General features: G+C 49.4%; 6 protein-coding genes across 6 annotated transcripts; 2 read left to right on the top strand and 4 right to left on the bottom strand.

The window, feature by feature from the left end:
• Positions 1-186: 186 nt before the first annotated feature.
• Positions 187-2373, bottom strand: YALI1_B11083g (uncharacterized protein; the record flags this gene model as incomplete). Its single annotated transcript, XM_500633.3, has 1 exon — positions 187-2373. The coding sequence occupies one exon, from the start codon at positions 2371-2373 to the stop codon at positions 187-189; it is 2187 nt and encodes a 728-aa protein (XP_500633.3).
• A 4595-nt stretch (positions 2374-6968) lies between these two features.
• YALI1_B11034g (uncharacterized protein) lies at positions 6969-7256 on the bottom strand (the record flags this gene model as incomplete). The annotated part of the gene is made up of 2 exons (XM_068282042.1): positions 6969-7160; positions 7218-7256. The coding sequence occupies 2 exons, from the start codon at positions 7254-7256 to the stop codon at positions 6969-6971; spliced, it is 231 nt and encodes a 76-aa protein (XP_068138143.1).
• Positions 7257-11684: 4428 nt separating this feature from the next.
• Positions 11685-13472, top strand: YALI1_B10990g (uncharacterized protein; the record flags this gene model as incomplete). Its single annotated transcript, XM_500632.3, has 1 exon — positions 11685-13472. The coding sequence occupies one exon, from the start codon at positions 11685-11687 to the stop codon at positions 13470-13472; it is 1788 nt and encodes a 595-aa protein (XP_500632.1).
• Positions 13473-16130: 2658 nt separating this feature from the next.
• On the bottom strand, positions 16131-16395 carry YALI1_B10943g (uncharacterized protein; the record flags this gene model as incomplete). The annotated part of the gene is made up of 2 exons (XM_068282041.1): positions 16131-16275; positions 16322-16395. The coding sequence occupies 2 exons, from the start codon at positions 16393-16395 to the stop codon at positions 16131-16133; spliced, it is 219 nt and encodes a 72-aa protein (XP_068138142.1).
• Positions 16396-17088: 693 nt separating this feature from the next.
• Positions 17089-17651, top strand: YALI1_B10933g (uncharacterized protein; the record flags this gene model as incomplete). Its single annotated transcript, XM_068282040.1, has 3 exons — positions 17089-17133; positions 17177-17329; positions 17376-17651. 3 exons carry the CDS (start codon positions 17089-17091, stop codon positions 17649-17651), a joined length of 474 nt encoding a protein of 157 aa, XP_068138141.1.
• Positions 17652-20356: 2705 nt separating this feature from the next.
• YALI1_B10891g (uncharacterized protein) lies at positions 20357-21592 on the bottom strand (the record flags this gene model as incomplete). The annotated part of the gene is made up of 1 exon (XM_500631.1): positions 20357-21592. The coding sequence occupies one exon, from the start codon at positions 21590-21592 to the stop codon at positions 20357-20359; it is 1236 nt and encodes a 411-aa protein (XP_500631.1).
• Between the last annotated feature and the right edge of the window lie 1106 nt (positions 21593-22698).

Raw genomic sequence — 22698 nt, 5'->3', positions numbered from 1 at the left:
GCTGAACGTGACCCTGGATGCCTCCAGCCATGGCCTATTCTACTCTACACAGATCCATCTGATAACAGTAACCTCCTAAAACAGTAACATTCATTACTAACACAATTTTTACATTCTTCCTTATTGGACCGCTGGCACGAAAAACCTACGGGCAGCGGCGGCTCGTCACGCTCGCAGATGAGCTGCTTACAACAGCTTGGTAACTCGACCAATGGCGATACTCTGACCCTGGTCTCGCAGAGTGAACCGACCCAGCTGGGGAGTCTTGCTAAACTCGTCCATACAGACGGGGTTCTGGGTCTCGAGCCGGGCAATGATCTTCATGCCCTTCTTGGCAAAAGCCGGGGGCTTCTTGGACTTTCGGTTGGTACCCTTCTCCAGCTTGTGCAGCAGAGCAGTAAAGGTGACCTCCTCAGCAGCGGTATGGATGTGCATCACACAAGAGAAACCGGTCGACAGAATCGATTTGAGCTCGGTGATGGCAATCTGGGCCTCAAAGACGGTGACGGCAGCAACGGGTTGGGCGGCAGAACAGAGAACCTGTCCAATCTGAACCTCCTCCTCTTCAATGCCCTTGACCTTGAGTCGGATCTGCTCTCCAACAGACGCGCCGCCAACCTCCTGCTCGGTCTCCTTGTAAAGGGTGGTGACCTCGACGGGGACCTTAGAGGGCATGACGACCAGGTTGTCGCCCTTCTTGACGGTGCCAACCTCGATCTTACCCTCCACAATGGTACCCAGGTTCTTCTCCTTGTTGGAAATGGGGAGCATGAAGGGGCCGGTGAGGTTCCGCTCGAGCTCAAACGAGTCAAGCAGCTCCAGCAGAGAGGGGCCGTCGTACCAGGGGCACACCTCCTTGGAGACTCGCTCCTTGACGTTAGCGCCGGTGAAACCGGACACGGGCATAAAGGTGATCTCCGTCTTGTCCGAGTAGCCCAGACCCTTGAGGTAGAGCTTCAGCTTGCTGATACACTCGTCGTATCGCTCCTTGGACCAGTTGACGGTCGAGTCGTCCATCTTGTTAATGGCAATCACCAGCTTGTTGATACCCTGGGTCTTGGCCAGCATGGCGTGCTCTCGGGTCTGACCGTCTCGCTCGAAGCCGGTCTCGTACTCTCCCTTTCGGGCAGAGATGACGAGAATACCGGCATCGGCCTGAGCGGCTCCTCCAATCATGGAGGGCACGTACATCTTGTGGCCGGGGGCGTCGAGCAGAGTGTATCGTCGCTTGTCGGTCTCAAAGTACGACCGGCCCACCTCGACGGTCTTTCCCTCGGCTCGCTCCTCCTTGTTGATGTCCATAACCCAAGACAGGTACCAGCCGGGTCGTCCGGCGTCGGCAGCCTCCTTCTCCATCTTCTCAATAGTTCGCTTGTTGACGGTGCCGGTGAGGTAGAGGATCTGGCCTCCCAGAGTGGATTTGCCGACATCGACGTGGCCCATGAAAATGATGGACATGTGGTCCTTGGTCTCGCCAAACATTTCCTTGATGGTTTCCTGGTCGATCTCGGCGTTCTGGGCGGCGATCAGGGCGTCAGCAGAGGCAGCGTTGGCGGCAGAGTCGTCCTTAGCGGGAGTGGACTCCTTCTTCTCAGGGGCCGGAGTAGACTCCTTAGAGGCAGGAGCGGGGGTAGCCTCCTTCTTCTCGGCAACAGGAGTGGACTCCTTCTTCTCGGCAGCAGGGGCAGGGGACTCTTCCTTCTTGTCCTTGTCTCCGCCAATCTTGAGAACTCCTCCGGTCTTCTTCTCGGCGGGCTTGTCTCCTCCAATCTTGAGAGCGCCGCCCGAAGTCTTGGGCTTGTCTCCTCCAATCTTGAGGGCTCCTCCGGAAGACTTGGGTTTGTCGCCTCCAATCTTGAGGGCTCCGCCAGACTTGGCAGCGGGCTTCTTGAGCTTGTTGAGAGCCTCCTGTTTCTGCTTCTGGTACTCCTCCAGCGTGAGAGTCTTCTCCTGGGGCTCCTCAGGCTGGTCATAGCCCCCTCCGTACTGGTTGTCGTAGCCGCCGTAGTTGCCGTACTGATTGTCGTACTGGTTGTAGTTGTTGTAGCCACCCTGGTATCCTCCTCGGTAGCCGCCCCGACCTCGACCGGAATAGCCGCCTCGGCCCTGGTAGCCCTGGTAGCCCTGGTTGTAGTTGTTGCCCTGGTAGCCACCCTGGTAGCCGCCCTGGTAGCCGCCCTGCTGGCCGCCGTACTGGTCGTAGCCGCCCTGGGGAGCAAAAGACTGGCCGGGAACAAACGCCTGGCCGGGCACAAACGACTGACCGGGCACAAACTGCTGAGGAGCGTAGCCCTGGCCCTGGCCCTGACCCTGGCCCTGGCCCTCGTTGATGTTGGCCTTGTTGGCAAAGTCCTGGTTGAATTGATCACTCATTGTGTGTGTCGTGGTGAGTGTTGCGTGGTGATTCTCAAAATTATGCTGGGTGGTTTTTCAAAGTGCAAACCTTAACTCAGGGTGAAAATTTTAACCCTAGCCCTGGGGAGTGTGGGGGAGAAGATGGAGGTAGGTGGAGGGTCGATGGGGAAGCGGACGCGGTTTGTTTTTTTGGGTCGGGTCCGTTGACACGTGACAATTGACACGGTGTGACATTCGTGGTGTCCTTTTGGGTGCATTACGTAAGTAACTGCCGTGTGTACTGTGCTGTGCTGTGCTGTGCTGTAGCTGTGCTACCTGGACACACTGATTTGGTGTGTTTTCAAAGGGAGATATATGTTGGTTTTGAGTGAGGAACCAGGGTGAAGATGGGCGAGAATTGTATGACAAATTCAGTTCTGTTTTGCGATTTGTTGTGGGATTTTTACAGGAAAAGTCGGGAAGATGTTTTGTTTTGAATGATGATGGCGATGAGTCAGCGATTTGTGGGCTTTTGAGAAATGATAGGGGACTGGCAAGTTGAATAAATGAGTAATTTTAGTATAGGGATTCGAGTTATTGTTCCAGATTTGTCAAGGGTCATCCACAGGAGAAGCTAGGGTGGTTTTGTAGTCATTTTTGAGGAGGGTTGGATTTGGGGTGATTTGGAGTGATTTGAGAGATTCTATGGAATAAAAAGATAGCAGTTGAGAGAATGAGGCCCTGAGACTCGAATGGTACTGTTTGGATACTCTCTGGGTATCTCTGGTGGGTGATAGAGACATGTATGTTGTTTATCCCTCTGAGTATTGTAATGGAACTCATTTACATACCCCAAGGGGGATTATGAGAGCTGGTATTGTGAGTGAATGACGAAGTAAGAATCGATTCAAGGTCTCGGTTTCAATATAGATTGGATTTTGAGCGAGCTGGGGAAGATGTGGTCTGATTTCTGTACTGGGGTGAATTTTTGGCAACTTATAATTTATGACAGAGAAAAGCTGGAGGGTTGGGGAGTTGAAAGATAGATCAAATGACTGACGGGGAATTGATTGGAAGTTTCTGAATTCCCATATCTTTTCCGGTTAAAAAGATGGACATTTCATATTATTGTCTACGTTCCATGTTTTACAGAAATGAGGAGTGGGATCACGTGAACGATAGGGGAGTGAGCACTCGTGAATAAGAAGTGAATTTAGATCATAGATGTAACACATTTGCACATATGGGTGTAGTAATTGTGCAGTTGGATTGGATCTTGTGCATTGTGATTGTTTAGTTGGGCATTTGTTAGACCTTGTTCAAACTTTGTTGAATTGTAAAGTAATATATTCTGAAAGGATCAGTGGAGATATCACTGAAGAAATTATATAATATGGCTTGAAAGTGAAGGGGATAGCCTGGACCATAAGAAATATGTGCAACCAATAACTACTATCCTGTTTTATATGATCTGAATCAGACAACGCGGGGACTTCCTGTTAGTTTTTAGTTGGGGAATACTTACGTGAAGTGGAAGGGAGTTGGGTACAATTTTTTCACCCAAGTAATGGCAGAAACAGCTTGAAAGGTTTTATTTCAGATATCTATCAACTCGGTGACTTTATATATCTATTAAATCCCGACTTTTCGATACATGAACCTCGCCTGATCCACAGTAGTAGGCTGAAACGCATAAGATGGAGTTCAGAGTACACCCATCACTTTTGCCAGGGTTTTAATGGATCCGATTTGGCCTAAACTTGCAATTACTCCAGAATATGGACCGTGGGAGACCCTCATTGTACGGAAACCATGTCCTGGACCTCTACTCCTCCAGTTCGGAATGATTCACGTCCAGCTCAGGCCGAGACTTGTCGATATTAACGAGTAGAGTGAAATTATCAATTCTCACTATTCTCTTGAGTCCACCTTTGCTGATACAATGCCATTACTTGTTCCCCATCCTCTGGTACTACTGGTTCTACTGGTATTGCTGTATTGTTGGTTCCGGAGTAGGAATACCCTTGGTAGAAGGGTCAGAGAACTGAATTGTGGACAATCCACAAACCAGCCTCTGATATACACATCTGTGTCAGTTTGAAAACTCGTCGAGCTGTACTCTTGGCTTTGCTTGAAGTTCGAGTGTTTAGCATACTAGAGTGGACTTGTGTGGTCGCAACTGTCTCATTACTAAGAAAAGTAGGAAACGGGGCTAATAAACGAGTTGTAGCTGTTGTTTCTAAAGTCCAAACGTCTCCTTCCGGCTCCTTTTCTGTCATTCAGCGTTTTGTCGGTTCCATTAGTCACTGGACAGACGAGACAAAACTACTCCCGAATAGCTCTCAATGTCTGTCGTGAATCGTATACTATTAGACGGATTTTGGACAGTTGTAGACGGTTGTAGACGGTGGTGGACGGTTGTAGACGTTGGTGGACGGTTGTGGACGTCTTGAAGAATCCTCTGGCTCCACAGAGCTCATGGCTCCGCTGAGACCTATGGTCTCCATTGTCAGTCGATAGTTAGACACGACCAGAGCAATTTGAGATTCATTCTCAGCTCTATCAAGACCCTTTAACAGGAAAATTCACTTTAAAACACACATCGACTCTTCGGAAGCTGTTCCAAGAAAACAGCAACATTCTTTATTGACGCACTACCGGGATTCGAACCCGCAACCTTCCCTGTCTTAACTAAAGTGCCAACTAATAGTTGATATATGCCGAGTAAATAGTTGAGAAAAAACGCGACCATTCTGAAGCCATTAACAAAGCACTGTAGAAGGAACCAAAACACCACGGGCACATTTGCCCTCCTCCCACCATCCTCGCGGACTAGTCCTCAATCTCCGACGCCACCAATGTAGCCCTGTGTTATGACATCACTTCCCGGAGAAGATTGGCCATGCTTCGTGATAATGTTTGTCCATCATGTGGCTGTGTCGTTCTAGTGAAAATAACCACGGACTAGAGATAATACAGGATCCACCACTCCCATTATGCCAAAGAAACACTCCATTTTCGGTCTAGTGCGAAATGAATCTCTGTTTCTGTTTGAATTCACTTTCTTGGTTGTGTGTGTGTCCCCCCGAGGGTGGACGGAGGAGTATACATTGTCCAGGAACCGCTGGGGCCGCCACTGTCCAAAACCAACTCCTTCATTCTGGGCTTGTTTCAGTCTCGATATGTTGCATCGGCTAAGTACTACAGATATCGCCCAAGTACCTAGCCCACCTCGCTTCATAATGAGACCTATGACGATCTTGATCGAGACACAGCTATAGACCACGGACTTGACCAAAGAGCACACAAGCCCAGTTTGCTTCATTAGCACCTGCAATAGCTAGAGATTTGGCGTCGTCTAATGTCCACAGTCCCTCCTAAGGTCCAAGTTCCTACAAGTTCCCCTCGGCATCCAGTACACTACATAGAGTACTCACAAAAGACCGTATCAAAAAGCAAGACTGGGCAAAATGGCCAATGTTTGGGGGCAATGCGGGAGCTGGCGTATTATTCCCGATCTGGAGCGCCAAACTCTGCCGTAGAACCGTGTCCAACCTCGCTTATAGAGTTGGCAGGGGAGACACCATAGATGGAGTAGCGTTTGGGGGTGTTTGAGAAAAGGTGTATACAAGAAACACACACGATAGAGTTGCTCGCAGTAGAGATCCGACGTGGGATGGTGGCTCAGCCAACAGGCGACTTTGTCAACCTAACATTTTTTTCATTGTCACACGCCGTCAGAGTTCTTGGTATTGTTCTTGTCCCATATTGGCATGCTGGGTACAGTGCAATTCCTTTTTGCAGTCGGAAGAAGCAAATCCACCACCGAAACATCAGCCAAACCAATATCCGATCTTCCCACTAGCTATCTCCGAGCAACCCAGTGGACTGACGGATCCGCCGCCAAGCCCCACACTCATCTCTCAGGACGGCTTGTAGCCATTTAAACCACGGGTTCTGCCAAGAGGCCCGGGGGCTTGGCTTCCTCCGCCGTCGCACAGTATGGGACGTGTGACGATACCGTGATCGGCGCCCGCTCCAACCCTAACCGTCTGGTTCCTCACCCTGTGTACGGCTCTGCCACTACTGTCTCCGTGGTTCGGAGATATCGGGAATAGGCTTTCTGTATACTTATGGTTTACTTGGCAGTTTAGTCAAGGTTAGCGTTTCGCTAAAATATAGTTGGTGCAAGTCTAATTAACTGGCTTTTGTCTACTGACGTTTGGTCAGAGTTCCGGTCCAGTCGTACAGTAGGTTGAATGATGTGTCTGAGCTTGGTGGGAGGGTGAGAGGATGCCGGGGAGCCCTGGCAGGGCTGTCTGGGCTGATTAGAGGCGTTTTTCCGGGCTCATTTGCCACTTTTTCGCCGCTCCGAACCGACCACCCCTACAGTTGACCATACCGTGGTCCCCAGAACCGTCTCCCCGTCATACACTTGTCAGAACATGATCTGATCACCAAAAACGTGCCGCCATTAACCTTGCAATCACGTATTATGTCTGAACAAAGAATGACAAATATCTTGATAAGATTTTTAATGAAACGGAGACACGCATACAGACAGACACAAGACGCACACACAAGACGCTGCCACTGGACATGATTACCACTTACAAGGAACAAGTCCGATCGCACTAGTATACCAAGGCTATTGGAATCGTCGTACAACCAGCAACCTCGCTTGTGTGTAGTGGTAGAAGGCTATCCACACAGTGGAGTTCGTTGTGGGGTGAGGTGGGTACAGCACTAGTAGATCGCTGTTCCGCGAACTTGGGGTCGTTAGAGATCTTGTTCAGCAGTAGGGCCCTGTTCCGCCATGTGAACCCCTATTAACCCCAATTAACCCCAATTAACCCCAATCAACCGTATCAACTGCCACTCACCACACTTACATTACCCCACTCATATCGTACCACTATCATACTACCTCTCAAGCCGTACCGTCGTATTAACCATCACGCCTAACCGTATAACCGCATAGTCAGGCGGTATGAAGGTGAACGACAGTTGCTCGCTACCCTTGTGCACGTGAGCAAGACAAGATCGGAGTTGATAGACCCAATTGGGTCGTCCAGCATAGGCTCAGTTGATCTGAAAGTCCATCTACTTGCACGGCCCCGATACGTTACCAGGGGTCATATATGAGCGCTCCGACTTGAATACAACGGGTCATTGTATCTCACGAGGACGTTGATGTCTCTTTTTTTGCAAATATAGAGCAATTCGGGGCAAGTGGTGCAATTAACTGATACTCTTGCATTCTGGAAAGCTACTCTGAAGCTCGGGTTGCTTTTCCGCGGCTCATGTGGTACGAGATTGGTGTAGCGACAAGATATGGAGACGGGGACTACACCATTCGAAAGCCCCATGTCAGAGGACCTCATCAGTACCATTTTTATTCCATTCAGATGATTTCTGCACTTCCCACGGACCCGACCTTAAGAGTACGTAATCAGAAAACAGAGAGTTAACTCGTGTCATACCCGTGCCACGTGATTGCGAGTAAAACAGCCGAGTTTGGAATGATTTTATCATCACTTTGGTGACAATTATCATGTGGTTTAGTCAATAGTGTGACAATCAGCGGGGGTTTGGGACAGGAAAAAGAAATGGCGCACCAGTGGAGACGTGGTACAGTAGGAGTAGGGTACGAGCGGTGGAATAATACAGAGAAGTGGTGATTTGAGCGAGATTTATCTTCTGTCATTTGCCCCAACAGCTGATATACGGAGTAGTAGGAGATGCCAGGGCACGATAAATGCTCAGAGCGAGTGGGGGAAGTACTTCGAGTCCTTTTATCCAGCACGAGAGTCGTTCCTGAACCGGTACAGGCTTCGGGGCTGTTGTCGGCAGGAGTAATTAGGCTGAGAATAATGTAAAAGTGTTGTAGGCGTAAACAACAGCCAGAATCTGTCCAGACCCACCGATCCTAACGTTCTCAGGACGTTCCCAGGACGCCAGAACGTCCATACATCACAGTACGAACAGCTGACTAAGACTATCGCCACCAACGAGAGCCAATTAGTCATCCAAACCCCTCCTAAAACTCGTATTGTCAAGTTTGATCCAAGTAGAGTTGAGTTGAGGAGATTCCACGACTCCCGCTCGTGTCTTATGAAAATGCTTCGATTCGGGCCGACCAACAGGTGGACACTATAGATGACTTGTATAGTGCTGAGACCGCCAAGTGTCTATAGCAATAATAGCAAAAGAGCAAGTGGTGTTAGTTTCTTGTTTTCCAACTGTTTTTGCGACAAAAACTGAACGCCAGACTTCCTCTATCATGGTAGGAAGTGCAAGGGTAAGTCCAAATCCAGGGTTCATCTTTTGCGCCTCTCTTGGCTGTCTCAAGTGCAAGTACACTGTACAGAATTGGTGTCCACACGGGAAATCCCAGACAGGGAACATTGCTAGGATCCCACACGCGCAGTAGATGATCCGTGCTGGTCCCAGACTCGATTGGATCATGTCTGACGTGCCAGTTTTCGCTGTAGATCGATCTGGCGATCAATTGTTGCACTGGGGGTTGCGCAGTTGCGCGTCTGGCACGGGCACAAAAAAAGGCACTGTACCCCATTTAGCCCTTTTTCCACTCCACCGATGTTTGTTCCTGCCCACAAGTTGTTGCCTCCAAACTTAGCCAAGACATTGCTAGGACAATAGAGTTTTAGTGGAGACTTGGCATCGACATTGCTCGGAGATTGAATTTTACTGCCAGTGGGGCGACTAACATGTCGGCTCTAGCGGTGGTCGGGGAGCGCCAAATGGCGGCGTTTATGGTACCGGCGGAATCGTGGCAAAGTGGGCTTTCGATTAAGCCAGCTCTGGCATCAGAATATTTTCCCGGACGTGCTCTAGCGCGGTCTTGACAACTCCCTGTCTCACATGCACATGAACGTTTATCCCCAGTAGAGTGCTCCCGGTAGGGCCATTAGTGTGACACATATGTCACTTTTGACAGGTCCAGGGGGTTCCTGAAGGCAGGGAGAACAAGTGTTAGAATAATACAGAAACCAGGGGGCTTTTCGCCTTGTCCTTTGCCCTTTTCCCGGACATGGTGGTGGTGGTCTGGCCCTTGGCAGTCAGTCCCCCATCTATACATGCTCGTTCCAGAAAACTTTGACATGCACGGAAAAGCTGGTACATAACCGTGGCAACTTAGAATAGCCAAGATGAATTTTTTGTACCGGCCAGGAATTGTATCCAGCTTTTGGTTCGGAGACTATCCCGCTTGGCTGGCGTGTAATCTATTGCTGGAATCGTCGTTTTCGGTTCGGTTGCTATGCAGGGTTTAACGGGATGCTCGTAAAGTCAACTTATACGCCGTTACTGTCGTAGCCGGGTTGTTATGATACATGTGGGGCCAACGTTGAGACAAGTTGTTGTAGTTGATTGCAGACAGTGTAGGTCCAAGTGGAGCAACGGGTGGGGGAAAAGATGGAGCAGCTCAGAGAGCAGCAGCTTTGAGAGAGCTCCAACTTGCACTTGTCCAAGATACCGCATTGATCTGCTCCATGCTCGTCCATGCACTCAAGACTCCTCCTGTCTCACAATCCAACGGTTAAGATATTACTGCAGATAAGACTGCAGAGGACCGCCGATATGACTGCATACCTAGCTTGAGTCGGATAAGACTATTGCCTGATTCTTTTCTCTTGTCTCCACAGGTAGGTGGCCCATCTATTTCTTTGTCTGCTGCTATTATCCGGGTCTTGGTCGTGCTTGGCTGAACCGGTTGAAAAAAGGAATGTTCACCAGGTGTATTGAACATAGAGCTCGTGTAAATCTTGCTGTTTGATGTTTGATTGCGTGCCAAGGAAGCCCAAGCCGTGGCCAAGAGTCAAACAAGCCGGCAGCTGGACTCTGTCTGTGGACTTTGTTCTCTGGTGCCGAGCAATGAACACGGCGCCATCTCTATGAACAACAAGCTGAAACCTGTTGATAGTTTCAGGCGGTTGGAGGTTTAGTTGTTCTGTCAGAGACATGGAGCAAACCAAGCACTTCAATTGGCACTATCTGGAGTAGTCAGCAAGTGTAAGTCTTGGACGTGATAGAGGATCCCAGATAAGTGGATGTGATAGAAGAGAAGAGAAAATTCAGGCCAAATGACCATTGACAGGAACTCACCAACAACTCACCAACTCAGCGGCTCTCAGACTCAGAAACCTCATTCGTTCAAACCCGGTGAGAGTCGTTTATGTTCTGATGGGAGCATACTCAAGCACATGGCCACGTCTCTAAAAACCTTTCCAACTTTTGTTAAAATCCAAATGACGATACTTGGGAATGTTACTAAAAACCAACTAAACATGAAGAGACCAACGTTTGGATTCGAAGCTACAAGTAGGTCAAGTCAACTCATATGGATGTTTGACAAGAAGAAATACTTTCTGGAGTAGATATAGAAACGTGGGAATCAAAATACTCTTTTGTGACTAGAGCTGATATTCTGATATGAATATCCCGAGTCATTCCAGGCTACAATGCACATCTCCTCTCGAAAACTCGATTATCTCGATTAATAGAACAGCTAAAACAATTCTGAAAACTCCAATGAGTTTACCAGAGGAGTTATTATAGCTTGCGATATCTTTTCAACACATAAAAGTACTGACAACCTCCATTATGGGGGCCAAAATCAGCACCAGAATCTGCACCAAACATTTCAAAAACTCTAAACTTCATATTTCGAATTTTCGGCGATACCATGAACCTTGGTATTTGGTTTTTAGCACGACGAGTAGCAAAACAGGACGTCCTAATGGACCTCAAATTACCGGAAAACCGACAGTGGACGATTTTAATCAACTCAATTGTTGTCGTTGAAAAAAACTGCGACTTTCTTACACAAAAACCATGTCCAGACGCGCCCTTTTTTATGATTTTTTCAATTTTTTTTTAATAAATCTATTTTTTTTTCAATATTTTTTCTTTATACTTTTTTATACTTTTTTATATATATTTTAATATATATTTTTTTTATAACTTTTTTATTTTATATAAACATTAATACTCCTCCCAACAACATTGAACAAACGTCAACTAAGTATTTCAACTGGTACTTCAGAACACCAAAGGCTCGCGTAAACACGGTACATTTTAGAGCGCGTTATAATGCTTGAAAAAACAAGGGGAAAACACTACTGCGATTCTTGACTTCTGGAGAGCATTTTTATTTCTCCAAATCCCAATTGCACCGCCCAAAACACCCATTATCGTACCCTTCCATCTTCCCCTATTCCCCTGATAACAACCTAATATTACTTTGCCTCACACCAAAAACACACAGAACCTCTCCCAGTACTGTTCGTTTGGTACTTGTTCCGCCACCTGCGATTTTCATTCACAACATGGAATGGCTACTTGCTCAGGCGGGCGCCACGGCAGTCTCGTTTGCCACCCGTGGCGGCTACTCGCTGGCCACCCATTACGCCGTGAAGACGGTCAAAAAGTTTATGGAAAAAGTTCCGCCAGAGGACCGCAAGGGACTGGAAAAGACACGACAGCGGCTGGAAACCAAGATTCTCATCATCTCGCCGGCAATTGATCTGATCCAGCTGATCTCAGCCCGAGGAAATACCTCGTTGAGCACTACGGTGGCGCTGACCCGCGAGCTCAAGAACGACATTGTGGAGTTCCAACAAGACATGGACCAGAGCATGGAGGACGCTTCTGTGTCGGTGGCGAGGGTCACGGAAGCGATGGATCTGCTGCTGAAACGGGTCGAAGAGGCAATTCCGCTGATTCAGCTCGCCTTGACCACCTCCGGCGCCTGTCTGAGCTCAGACCTGCCCAGTAACGTGTCTCCAGCGAGACTATTGCAGGCAATGGATTACGTCAGACAAGCCGAAAGAGAATGGGACACCCGGAGAGATGTATCACGTGCCGCAAATTCCAGCGCCCTGGGATCCATTCCTACTTTGAAACCGGATTTAAATAACACTGAACCAGCCCAGACCGGTCGCTCAAATACCGCAGACCTGTCTCACCACGACATCCAAATAGGACCCACCTTCTCAATTACCACATACACAACCTTCTCCTCGTCGACACAAATAGCATGGAAAGAAGACATGGCCAGAGCAACACTGTCGCTCTTCCAGACCAACAAAAAGTACTCCTACTACCTGAAACTAGAGGAAAACTTCAACGACGGCCGTTACCACGATGACCAGCCGCGAGTCAGCACCATTGATGTGTCCAAAATCACCCGTTTGTTTTTCTCAGCCTCTGGAAAGCTGTTGGAAATCGAAGACTCCAAAAGTCCAGTCCTGGTAGTCAAAATTAACGAGGCCGATTTGGAAAAGGAAGAAGAGGAAGATGGGCACAAGGATGAGGAAGACCCGGAGGAAAAAGTCACGTGGCTGGCAATCGAGAGCTGGTCACGTGACGTGGAGGAAGAGGAGGAGTCCGAGGAGTTTGAGGAGTATGATGTTGACAACTCGTTTGATATGAGCGTCACCGAGGACACCCCCGGCAAGTCACGTGTATTTGAGTCGCCTGTGAAACGGGAGGGCGGTGGTCCGCCACGTGACTATGACAATCCTCGAGACTTTCTGCGGTCGCGCGACTTTTCCAAGTACGAGGGCGCACGTGACCACCACCACGTGACGTCGCTCTCGCAGCAGCTGGACGGCTTGTCCATCGACTCAGAGTCACGGGTCTCCATTTCTCTGCTGGAGTATCTCATTCGTCTTCTGGCTCTCCAGTCCAATGACCAAAAGTCCGCCCTTGAAATCACAGATGAGCGTCTTAATCTGTATCTCCGAGACGAGTCACGTGCTTCAGATTATGAGCAGTCTGTCCCGGCGGTGGAGTCTCAGCGTACAATGTCCAGACCCATAGCGCCCGATACTCCTGTGGTTCTTGGCGGTAGGAGAGGCGGACGGGTTGGGGTCCCTGTGTCTAGCAGTATAGGCCGAGGTCACGTGCTGCATCACAATGTTGGTCAGGGTCATCTGACTGGTCCCGGGCCGTCTTTTGGTCACGTGTCAGCCTCGGTTTCGCGGCCCTCGTCTTCTGCTGCTCCTCAGACTCCCATGAGGAACAATCAGTTTTCGTCGTTCCACACGCCGAATACCAAGAGTGCATGGGAGGTGGATCGGGTCATGCGACCGAGTCCGTTGAAGAGGCAGTAAGTTGGCTATTCTCGTGGATGAGTCGATGGATGGTCTACGGGTACACAGGACCTCAATGTTGTGTTCCTGTGGATTACTGAGGCATCTTGGGCATACTGAGGAACTCGACTATATCGAGGAGTTCAGGAACTCGTACATAGTATTAAGTGTATGAGATTAAGTCTTTTTTGCTACTGTAAGTGTCTACAACAGTCTCCAGTATGGTTCAGGTACAAGTACACTGTACGGCTGATTAGTGTTGCGTTATTACTTTAGCTTGCGGGGAGGATATGACGATAGAATGGTGGCTAGAGGAGGTGGGGCGGGTGTAAGTTGGTGTGGTGGACACTATAGTGGCTCAAAATGACAGGTTCAATATTCAGCTTGATGGGTCCACAGGTGCGGAGGTTACGGGTCCAGAGATGTTTCAGTTGTAGGGCTTCAATGCATGTGAGGTTTTAGAGTGATTAAAGCGAGCAGAGATAAGGGTTGAATTTCGGTGGAGTGTTGATCAGGGGGAGTGAGGGGTGTGTGTAGACATTGACTGAGAGTCACCGATGTTTCTGGTGCGTCTGTTCGTTGACTCGTTGACGTTGGTTGCTCAGATGGATGACAGCACTACTTTTAGAGAGTTGTAGAGAGTTGTAGAGGAGCTATTGGAATGTGGAGTACACGAATGGGTTTGGAGCGTTTGGCTGCTATCATTGGTGGTAATTTCGTCTTCATTGCGCTTCTGTATCAGAAGTTGGACCGAGATGTCAGCCCAGACCCTGGTTTTTGGGCTGCATATTATCGAAATTGGAAGAGTGTCGGCATATCTTTCTCTTTGGCCCTCCCTGGCTCAAGTTCATGTTCATTCTTGAAGTCTGCTTGGGCTTAGCTTAGGAGAAAGGTCTCATAACAGGATCCAGTATCGTATCTGGGCGAGGCTGATACAAGCAGGGCTCTGGTTTGGCGGTGAGATGTGTCTCGGTCAATGGAAACTCACCAGACGGCTCTCTAGTCAAACAGAGACATTCATTACCTCTTCCGGGTCAGAGAGGCATCTGCGGCCCAGCCTGGTGTCTCTCTATCTCCGTCAGAGTCGCTCTACAACTCCATTGCGCTTTGGAAGTTGACTCTCGCAGGTCTGACTCGGTCTGTAGCTCTTCGAGGGCAAGTAGCAAGATCTAGGAGCAGACATCGATAATAACGGACAAAAGATCCCCTGTAAACCGCCAATGGACCGCCGATTGGGTGTGTCTCGCAACCTTCAGTCTAGCAACAGATTGCCTTAGCGAGGCTGTCCGAGCTTGTGTGGCGGTAATGTAGGCAAACTGTAGCGAGCAACGGTATATTTGAACGTCATTTATGGATTTTATGACCATCATCATAACACCTCGGCTACCGTAGTGCTGTATTGACTGCGCGCTTGGAGGTTATAAATGGAAACAGGTCCAGAATTCATAGTATTAGTGATGAGAAGAACCATTGAAGGTTGGAAAATCAGGGGGGAAGGTCCATTAAAGTGTTTTGATCAACACCAGGTGGTTGGAATGTGTTCGTACACGCCTGAAATGGCAACTATGGAGGTTGCACATCAGCAGACCAACAGAGACATCAACAGACGTATGGAGAGAGCCGTTGACAAGTGGGAAACGTTGGAGTACTCGCCGTCGTCGGTATAATCCGATTATAAACTCGAAATTAGTGTATATAGCCATAAAACTCTTCTGACGTACTTTGATTTCGTTGACCATAGATACTTGGCTATACTTGAAACAGGCAGAATTACTTGACAATGTTATTATAAAAAATACAAAAAAAGGTAACATCCAACTAAAGTACCAAGTACCACCAAACTATCAAGAACCACCAAACTACCAAGAACCACCAAACTACCAAGAACCACCAAACTACCTCCAGACTCGATTAATTCACCCCAAAAACTCCACACACACTCCCCACTGATCCCCGTCACGTGACCTAACCCCGTTGGCCAATGCCCATCTCACTAGCACCAATTCTAATGTCATCAGTTGACACTGGCGAACACAATCCAAACACAATAATAATTACTTCCATCCCTTAATGCATCTCCATGCACATCGGGCAAATCATACACACACACTACTGCATGCTGTGAGTTACTGAGAGAGAGACGGAGAAAAGGGCAATGAATTTTTGCAAACTCCGGGAAAATGCGGAACAATTCCAGTCACGTAACTGGATGTTTTCCGTGGTTTTTCCAGATTTTACAAAATTCTCCTCCGCCATCTGTGTATTTTCCCCCACTTTTTCAAACTTGGTAAATAAACGACAAACCAGTTGAACCCTGGAGCTTGTCCTTTTTTGGGGGGTCAAAAATAAAATAAAAAATCTTCCAAATGCCCAGAAATGGACCAACAAGTCCTAGACCCGGGAAATTCAAATACGGGCCTCTTGTCGCCCCTTTTGTATGGGACACGTGACCCAAACACCCTTCCCTCCCCCCCCTGAGGGACTCGAGTTGGGCTTTCGTGGAACACCAAAACTCCAACATCCCCGGGATCGTCCTCCGCGCCGCTACTAGCACAATGAGTAAACAGAAAATAGAGTGCAAAACGAGCCCACACGACCCGCACGAGGCGCCAAAGATTGCTGGTCTTTAGTTTCTCGTTTATTTGAGCTGTGCAGACACAGTATATCGGGCTTAGAGTGTCAGCCAGAGGGGAAGATAATGGGCTGAGTTTTAGTGGAGGAGGAAGGGGGGACAGGTGGTGTGTCCGTGTGTGTGTGTGTGTGTGTGTGTGTCACGTGACCTTTAGAACCCCGTGGAGAAGTTCGTATAGCTGAGGGGGTACTTCTGATGGTGTCTTGTTCAGATTACTGGTCTGATACCAGTGCAGTACTTGTACAAGGGTCGGCAAAAGAACCAAAACGACGGTATTGAACCCACCCGTTTAGAAACAGCAAGGTCAACCATTCACAGACCCCCAAACTTGATCTCTTGTTAATTACGGGACGTATTGGAGATTCTAGAAACCCTTCTGTCCCCTATGCGTCTACCAGGCACACGGAATATCAGGGAGAGCCCCAGCTCGTTTCACGGACTTGGAAAAGACACTGAAAAATGGCCAGATGCCTCTTTGACCGCTGGCCAGGCCGCCTATCGCAGCTCTCACTGTCTCTGATGCAGCGATAAAAAGTTCACATCCACTGGTTGGTTGTACAGTTTGGTCTGCTGTCGATAACAAAAACAAGACATCTTCAATCATCGCATCGGCTGTTAAATCTTGCTTGTCGGCCATGTTCCGGGTCACGTGATCGGCCCTAAGGGCCAAACGGCGCGCCTCGAGTCTAGCCGGGCCAGAATTTGCCTGTTTCAGACGATCCCTTGTACAGTACGTGGTGTACGGTTATTTGAATACGGGTCAGTGTCGGAGTTTCGGGCAGTCGGGCGGTTGGGGGGTCCGGTCGGGGTGGTGTTGGTCACATGACTAGTCACGTGCGCTCGGAGGTCTTTCCATGACTCAGTTGGTGGAGATGGAGCCAGCTTTTGGTACTATTCGAGTCGCACCAGACTACAAGTAGCTAGTGCCATTTCAGTACAAGCCGTGCGGTTGTAAAAGCCGGCCAGCGCTGTAGAGAGTGCGCCATCAGCTGGCAGAGCTGAACCATGTTTTTATTGTCAAGTCAGACGGCTCGAAGAGTAAGAGTGAGAGTGAGGCAAGTGCATGAGTAAGAGTAGCGAAGCTCGAAGCTAGACCAGTGAACCAAGCGCGGAGTGTGAAGCGCGGAGTGTGAACCAAGCGGCGAGTTCGACAGGTGAACCAAGCGGTGAATCAGCAGGTGAACCAAGCGGTGAATCGGCAGGTGAACCAAGCGGCTCAGCGGCTAGAAATACTAGAGTAGGTGGGGTTTAATGTGAGTGAGGGTGAGAGTGGGTGAGAGAGTGAGTAAGAGTATCACTCCAACAGTCACCACAGAACAGCCCAGCGCTCCAACAGTCACCACTCCAACAGTCCACCGCTCCAACAGCCCAACAGTCCAGACCGAGACGAGATCTCTGACACTGACTCTGACTCTGACTCTGACTCTGACTCTGACTCAGACTTCTGGCTCAGACTTTGGTCCGACCGACCTCTGACCTCCGATCTCTACCTCCAGTCCTGCAAGGGGCTCATGACACTCCTGGCGGCAGTGGCTTGTCTGACTCTGTGCAGGCCAAACCGCAATTGAATTCGATAGACAGAGCCGGTAGTATGTCAACAGCCGGAAGTTTGACTCTCTCCGACAAGGCAACTAAGTGCACTAAACAGTAGGTAGCGATTAGTAACCAACTAACACAGCACCAATTGGAGATAGCGGAACACGGAGATAACCAAACACGTTCAACCGATAAATCAACCCCAATCTCAGCCCGAATCTCATCCCCTCCCCATCCCTTCGACTCCTGCAGGCATGACGCACGGTGACCGGCTCTGACTGTGCTGGAAACACAAAATAAGTCTCCGAGCAGGTAGTCTCTCAGCGGATACTCTCCGACAGTGTACGAGCGACCATGCTCCACAGCCGTCCGTCATCATCTTCTCCGATTGCCTCTCTCTTTTGTTTTTTTGTGCTTTGTCCTGACACAACTGGATCATGTATCTTGGACTGCATTTTGGCCTTTGGGTTTGCTTTGTCCGCCAACGGTTGGGCTAATAAGGGATATGAGTTTTTGTCTAATGTTGTCGCCAACTGGACGAATAGCGGTCCGATCGCGCGCGGAAGACTCGGAAAATGCGCCGCAGGCCTCGGAGAACAGCCTGGCGCTTTCGCAGTCCGTTTCCACCCACAAAATCGCCCCCAGGAGCCCCAAAACAAAATCCCGTAAACCCGAAAAAATCGTGCATGGACTGACGCTTGACCCAAAATCGACACCCGCATCGGAACAGAAAGATGGTGGTTGTGCGGCGCGCCTACTGCCACTGTCACAGGACCCAACTCGCTGACTAAACGTCAGATTGGAAATCCGACACCGCAGAAATGCTCCTCGCAATCACGTGATACCCCCCAATCTTTCAAAATCCGAAATCGGAGACCTGCTTCCTGCCGCGCCCCCAGCCGCCCCTGCCGCCCCCTGGCCCCCCTCGGATTATATTCTCCGATCCGTATCCGCTGGAACCTAGTGCCAAACCCAAACAGTGTGGAGTCGGGCGTACCAGTGGGTCACAAAGACGGACTACCACTGGTCACCATGCACAGCTGTATCTAACGTCCGTGTGTGAGCTCCACGGCTACGTCAGGGTACAGATTTTGCTGAATGACAGAAAAAACAAAATAAAATTGGGGTTATTTGGGGGACCGGACATAGCGGCCGTTAGAGGAAGATGTGGTCGGTTTGATGGGAAAATAAGACCACCTTTGAACTCATGGCGTGCCAGGCTTCAGATTGACCTTCTCCGCTCGAAAATCTAACCTCTACAGCCCAAATGAGCGTCATGTTTCGACCTCTGAGGGCCTCGTTTGTCTGACCCTACTGTCTCCTCTCGCTGCACCAAGCACGTGGACAGCTGTAGAGAGCTGTAGAGCCGACCGGACGCTGAAAAACGCACCCGCAAGAAATCCGGACACGGCGGATCCATCGGTGACATCGGATCGTGTGGAGAGGGGCTGGATCACGTGATCCAGACGATTCCTTCCGTCGCTGGCGGAAAATTAAGCTATATCCGCTGAGTAGGCGGTGGTAGTGAGGGTGAGAGTGATCGGACATGATGTCCGTAGTTCCTCCGGCCAGCCGTCGCTGGAGTGGTAATACGGCTAGAGAACCACCACCAACCCAGCCAGCCTCGGCCCAGCCCAGGGTCACATCGACCGTTGAATCTCTTGCTATGTATCTCTCTACAGTGCCGATACAGTAGTCTCAGATGGTGCAACGGTTACATTGACAAGGCAGACATGCCGAGGTGGGACTTGTAGGACGTGGGGGCGGCGCTAGACCGTTAAAATCGGCACCGCAAGATTCGCACAAGCATCACGAGCGCAGTCGTCAAACCGGTGTCTGATTTGGAGCTCGCGATCCAGAGTTGGGGTAAGATCCAACCAAACATGACACTTGATGGACAAGTTTTTTGCTCCAAACAAACGATGACAAATCCCACTGCTGCCGCCTGTAACGGAGCAATCTGCTACCGTGTGTCTCCATGCACTCCTTCTTTGTGTAGACAGACGCTCCGTGTCTCGGCACATACCCACATACTTGTACATACTCAGGCGGGTCTGCAACCTGCATAATTTTTTCCATTTAAAAATTTTAAAAAAATAAAAAAAAAGTATGATTAAAGGAATCGGATTTTTTTGATAGAAAAAAAAATTAAAAAAATTAAAAAATTAAAAAAATTAAAAAAGAAAATGATTCTGATTTGAAAGTCGTTTATTGGCACAAAATTATCGCCGCTTTTGTTGGACCTATATAGAAGAGAAGAAAAGACCCGAAATCGAACGTCTCGGGGTCACAATTACGTAAGCCATTGTACACTACAGAGCAGACGACGGTGGTGGAATCACAGATGCAAAAATAAATAAGACAAACAGTACAGTAGAAGATGCTGAGATGATGAACCGAGTAAAATGAAATATGCACAAAAAAAAAGAAAAAAGAGAATAAAAAAGGGGAAAACCAAAAGAAAACTAAATTATGAATAATGAGAAAAAAAAAAAAAAAAAAAAAAAAAAAAAAAAAAGAGAAACCGACATCTGTAATCCAAATACCGTCTTTCAAAGAAATCAAGCATCAGATTCTAGATCACGGAAACGTGACAAGAACAAAAATGAGGTGGGGTTAAAAACAAATCATTGAATGTATGTATAAATAATGCAGAAGCTAGCTAGACAGGAGAGCTGGGTGAGTGCGGGTGCAGGTGTTAGTGGCGAAATTGGCGGTTGGTATCTCTCTAGTTGTTCTAAAGATACAACGGCTCCGTCAAAAACACGCTCTCCTGATCATCCCTCTTGAAAGGCAGCATGACGTCTGCCGGGGACACCGAGCAAGGCTGTTGCTGGCCCTGGACCCACTCCGGCGTGGCGTTGCTGCTGGGAGGGGTCTGGATGCTGGAGGCCGATGCCGATGCCGACGGGTTGGCAGCCACGCTCATCTCGGGCGCATCACTGCCACCGACACCACCCCAAAGGTTCCACGACGACAGAATCGACGACGGCGAGGTGGACTCGAACCGGTCAAAGTTAATGTCTGTAGATGCGAGGGCACGAGAGCCGCCGGTAGGGATGCCTCCGTGGTTGTTGTTGGAATGCGCCACGGGCTCCATGTCAAGCGACGAGAACACGTCCGAGTCCAGCAGCGGCGACGAAAGGTCATCGTTGAGGATCTGGAGGTACGAGGCGTCGAGGGCACCGGTAGGCACCAGGGTGGGGGAGTCGACCCAGGCGGGTGGCGTCACGGCGTAGAACGGCGATGACGGCGAGTTGGCCAGCTGGGAGGCGGCACTCAGCGAGTTATGCGAAGGTCGCACCTTTTCGATCCGGTTCTTGTTTCGGCCCGAGTGCAACGACGACAGGGATGACGACGAGTTTGTTCGGCCCAAGAAGTTGACCGACTTGAGGGCGCTCTCCGGTGAGTGGGGCGATTGTGGTTGAGGAGATAACGATGGTGTGGTCGACAGGGCCCGGTGCGAGTGTGTCGGCGTGGCCACGGGAGGTGTGGTCACGTTAGTAGTGTGCACGGGTGTGGGCATCTGGGGCTGTTGCAGGATGGGAGAAGCCTGGGGCTGGGGCTGCTGCTGCTGCTGCTGGGCCTGCTGAGACTGCGACTGCTGCTGAGCCTGCTGGGCCTGCTGCTGGGAGCCCTCGTCGAGGACGGCCTTGTTGATAACGATGCAGCCGTTGGCGCCAGTGGTGGTGGAGTTGGGAGGCAGCACCTGGGGGTGTTTGTTGGTGCAGATGCAGCCTCCGCCCGAGTAGCAGGGGCAGGTGGCGGCGTGTTTACTGGACGAGGAGCCACATTTGCACTTGACGTGGAGTGCCTTGTTTTTGCGGGCCTCTCGACAATGCAGACACTGGGTAGCGGGTCGTCCCTTGGGCTTGATCCGGATCAACGGCTGTTGGGTGTGTGTGCACGACGACACTCGGTGGCCGCGGATGCATCGTTCGCATGCGTATTTGATTCCTTCGATGACTACCATTGTGAGTAAGATTAGTCGAAGACGAGTTGAGACGAAGAGTCTTGTTGTGGTGGTTGTGGTGGTTGTGGTGGTTGTGGCGGAGGTGTTAGTGGAGTGCTGCGATGGGTGTCTGGTTGTCCACTTGTCACAAACAATGTAATCAGAATGTCGCAATCGGTGGCAAATCGAAGCTATGCCTTTGGAGAAGTTGATGGTGAACTATTCAAACAGTAGTGTCAATGGAGCGATGGTGTAACTGTCTGTATCACTGTAGCTGTCACTGTAACTGAAACTGTCACTGTCAATGTCACTGTCAATGTTGTTGCTGGTGGTCTGGGCTGTTGGCTGACACTGCTGCTGGTCTGACGCTGCTGCTGGGTGCACTCAATGACGTACTGACTGATCGTTGACGGTGTGGTTCGCTGGCGCAGGTATATATACTGGGTGAGCGGGCTAAGTTGGGAACGAATGCTTCTGAACTTGACACAAAGGCCAAATGCACATAAGCTCGAAATGAAAAAGGGAGCCTGCACTCCCACTCTAACCTTAGGGCGAGTCCAACCATTTATATAGGCTTTGGAAAAGTGCAAAACGAAAAATGGGCAAAACGAAAAGTGCAAAAAGAATCCAACAAAAGTTTTCAACCTAAGAGCGAGCAAAGCGAGCTCGGAGTTAACGTTGAGGTTTTGGAGTGGTGAATGAAGTTGGTGAATGGCGTTTCGTCAGAGGATGAGCGGGTGAATGGGTTTTTTGCCAGTGCCTTGAATTCAGACAGTAACTGGCACCAACTCGTACCATAGACACTCACATTTATATTCGCACTCACCATCTCACTTGATGACCACATCCTTTGTGATTCTCCGTAGTTGTCGTTATTTACTGTTTTTTGCTGTCTTTATGGTCTTTTTTCTCCTTTTTATTGTCTTTTTCTCCTTTTTATTGTCTTTTTCTCCTTTTTATTGTTTTTTTCTCCCTTTTTCTCCTAATTTCACATCCCATCATCTCCAATCACCTCCAATCATGTCCTACTTCCGCTTTCCACCTTTTCACACAAAGTCCAGAACTCGACCTCCCGACCTCCCGACCACTCTCCCATCCCCTCGACTTTGTATTAATTAATTACTGCC

The sequence above is a fragment of the Yarrowia lipolytica genome, chromosome 1B, assembly GCF_001761485.1.
Source record: "Yarrowia lipolytica chromosome 1B, complete sequence".
Classification (NCBI taxonomy): Eukaryota; Fungi; Ascomycota; class Dipodascomycetes; order Dipodascales; genus Yarrowia; species Yarrowia lipolytica.
Note: the sequence above shows the minus strand (reverse complement) of the source record. Positions and strands in the feature narration are given on the sequence as shown.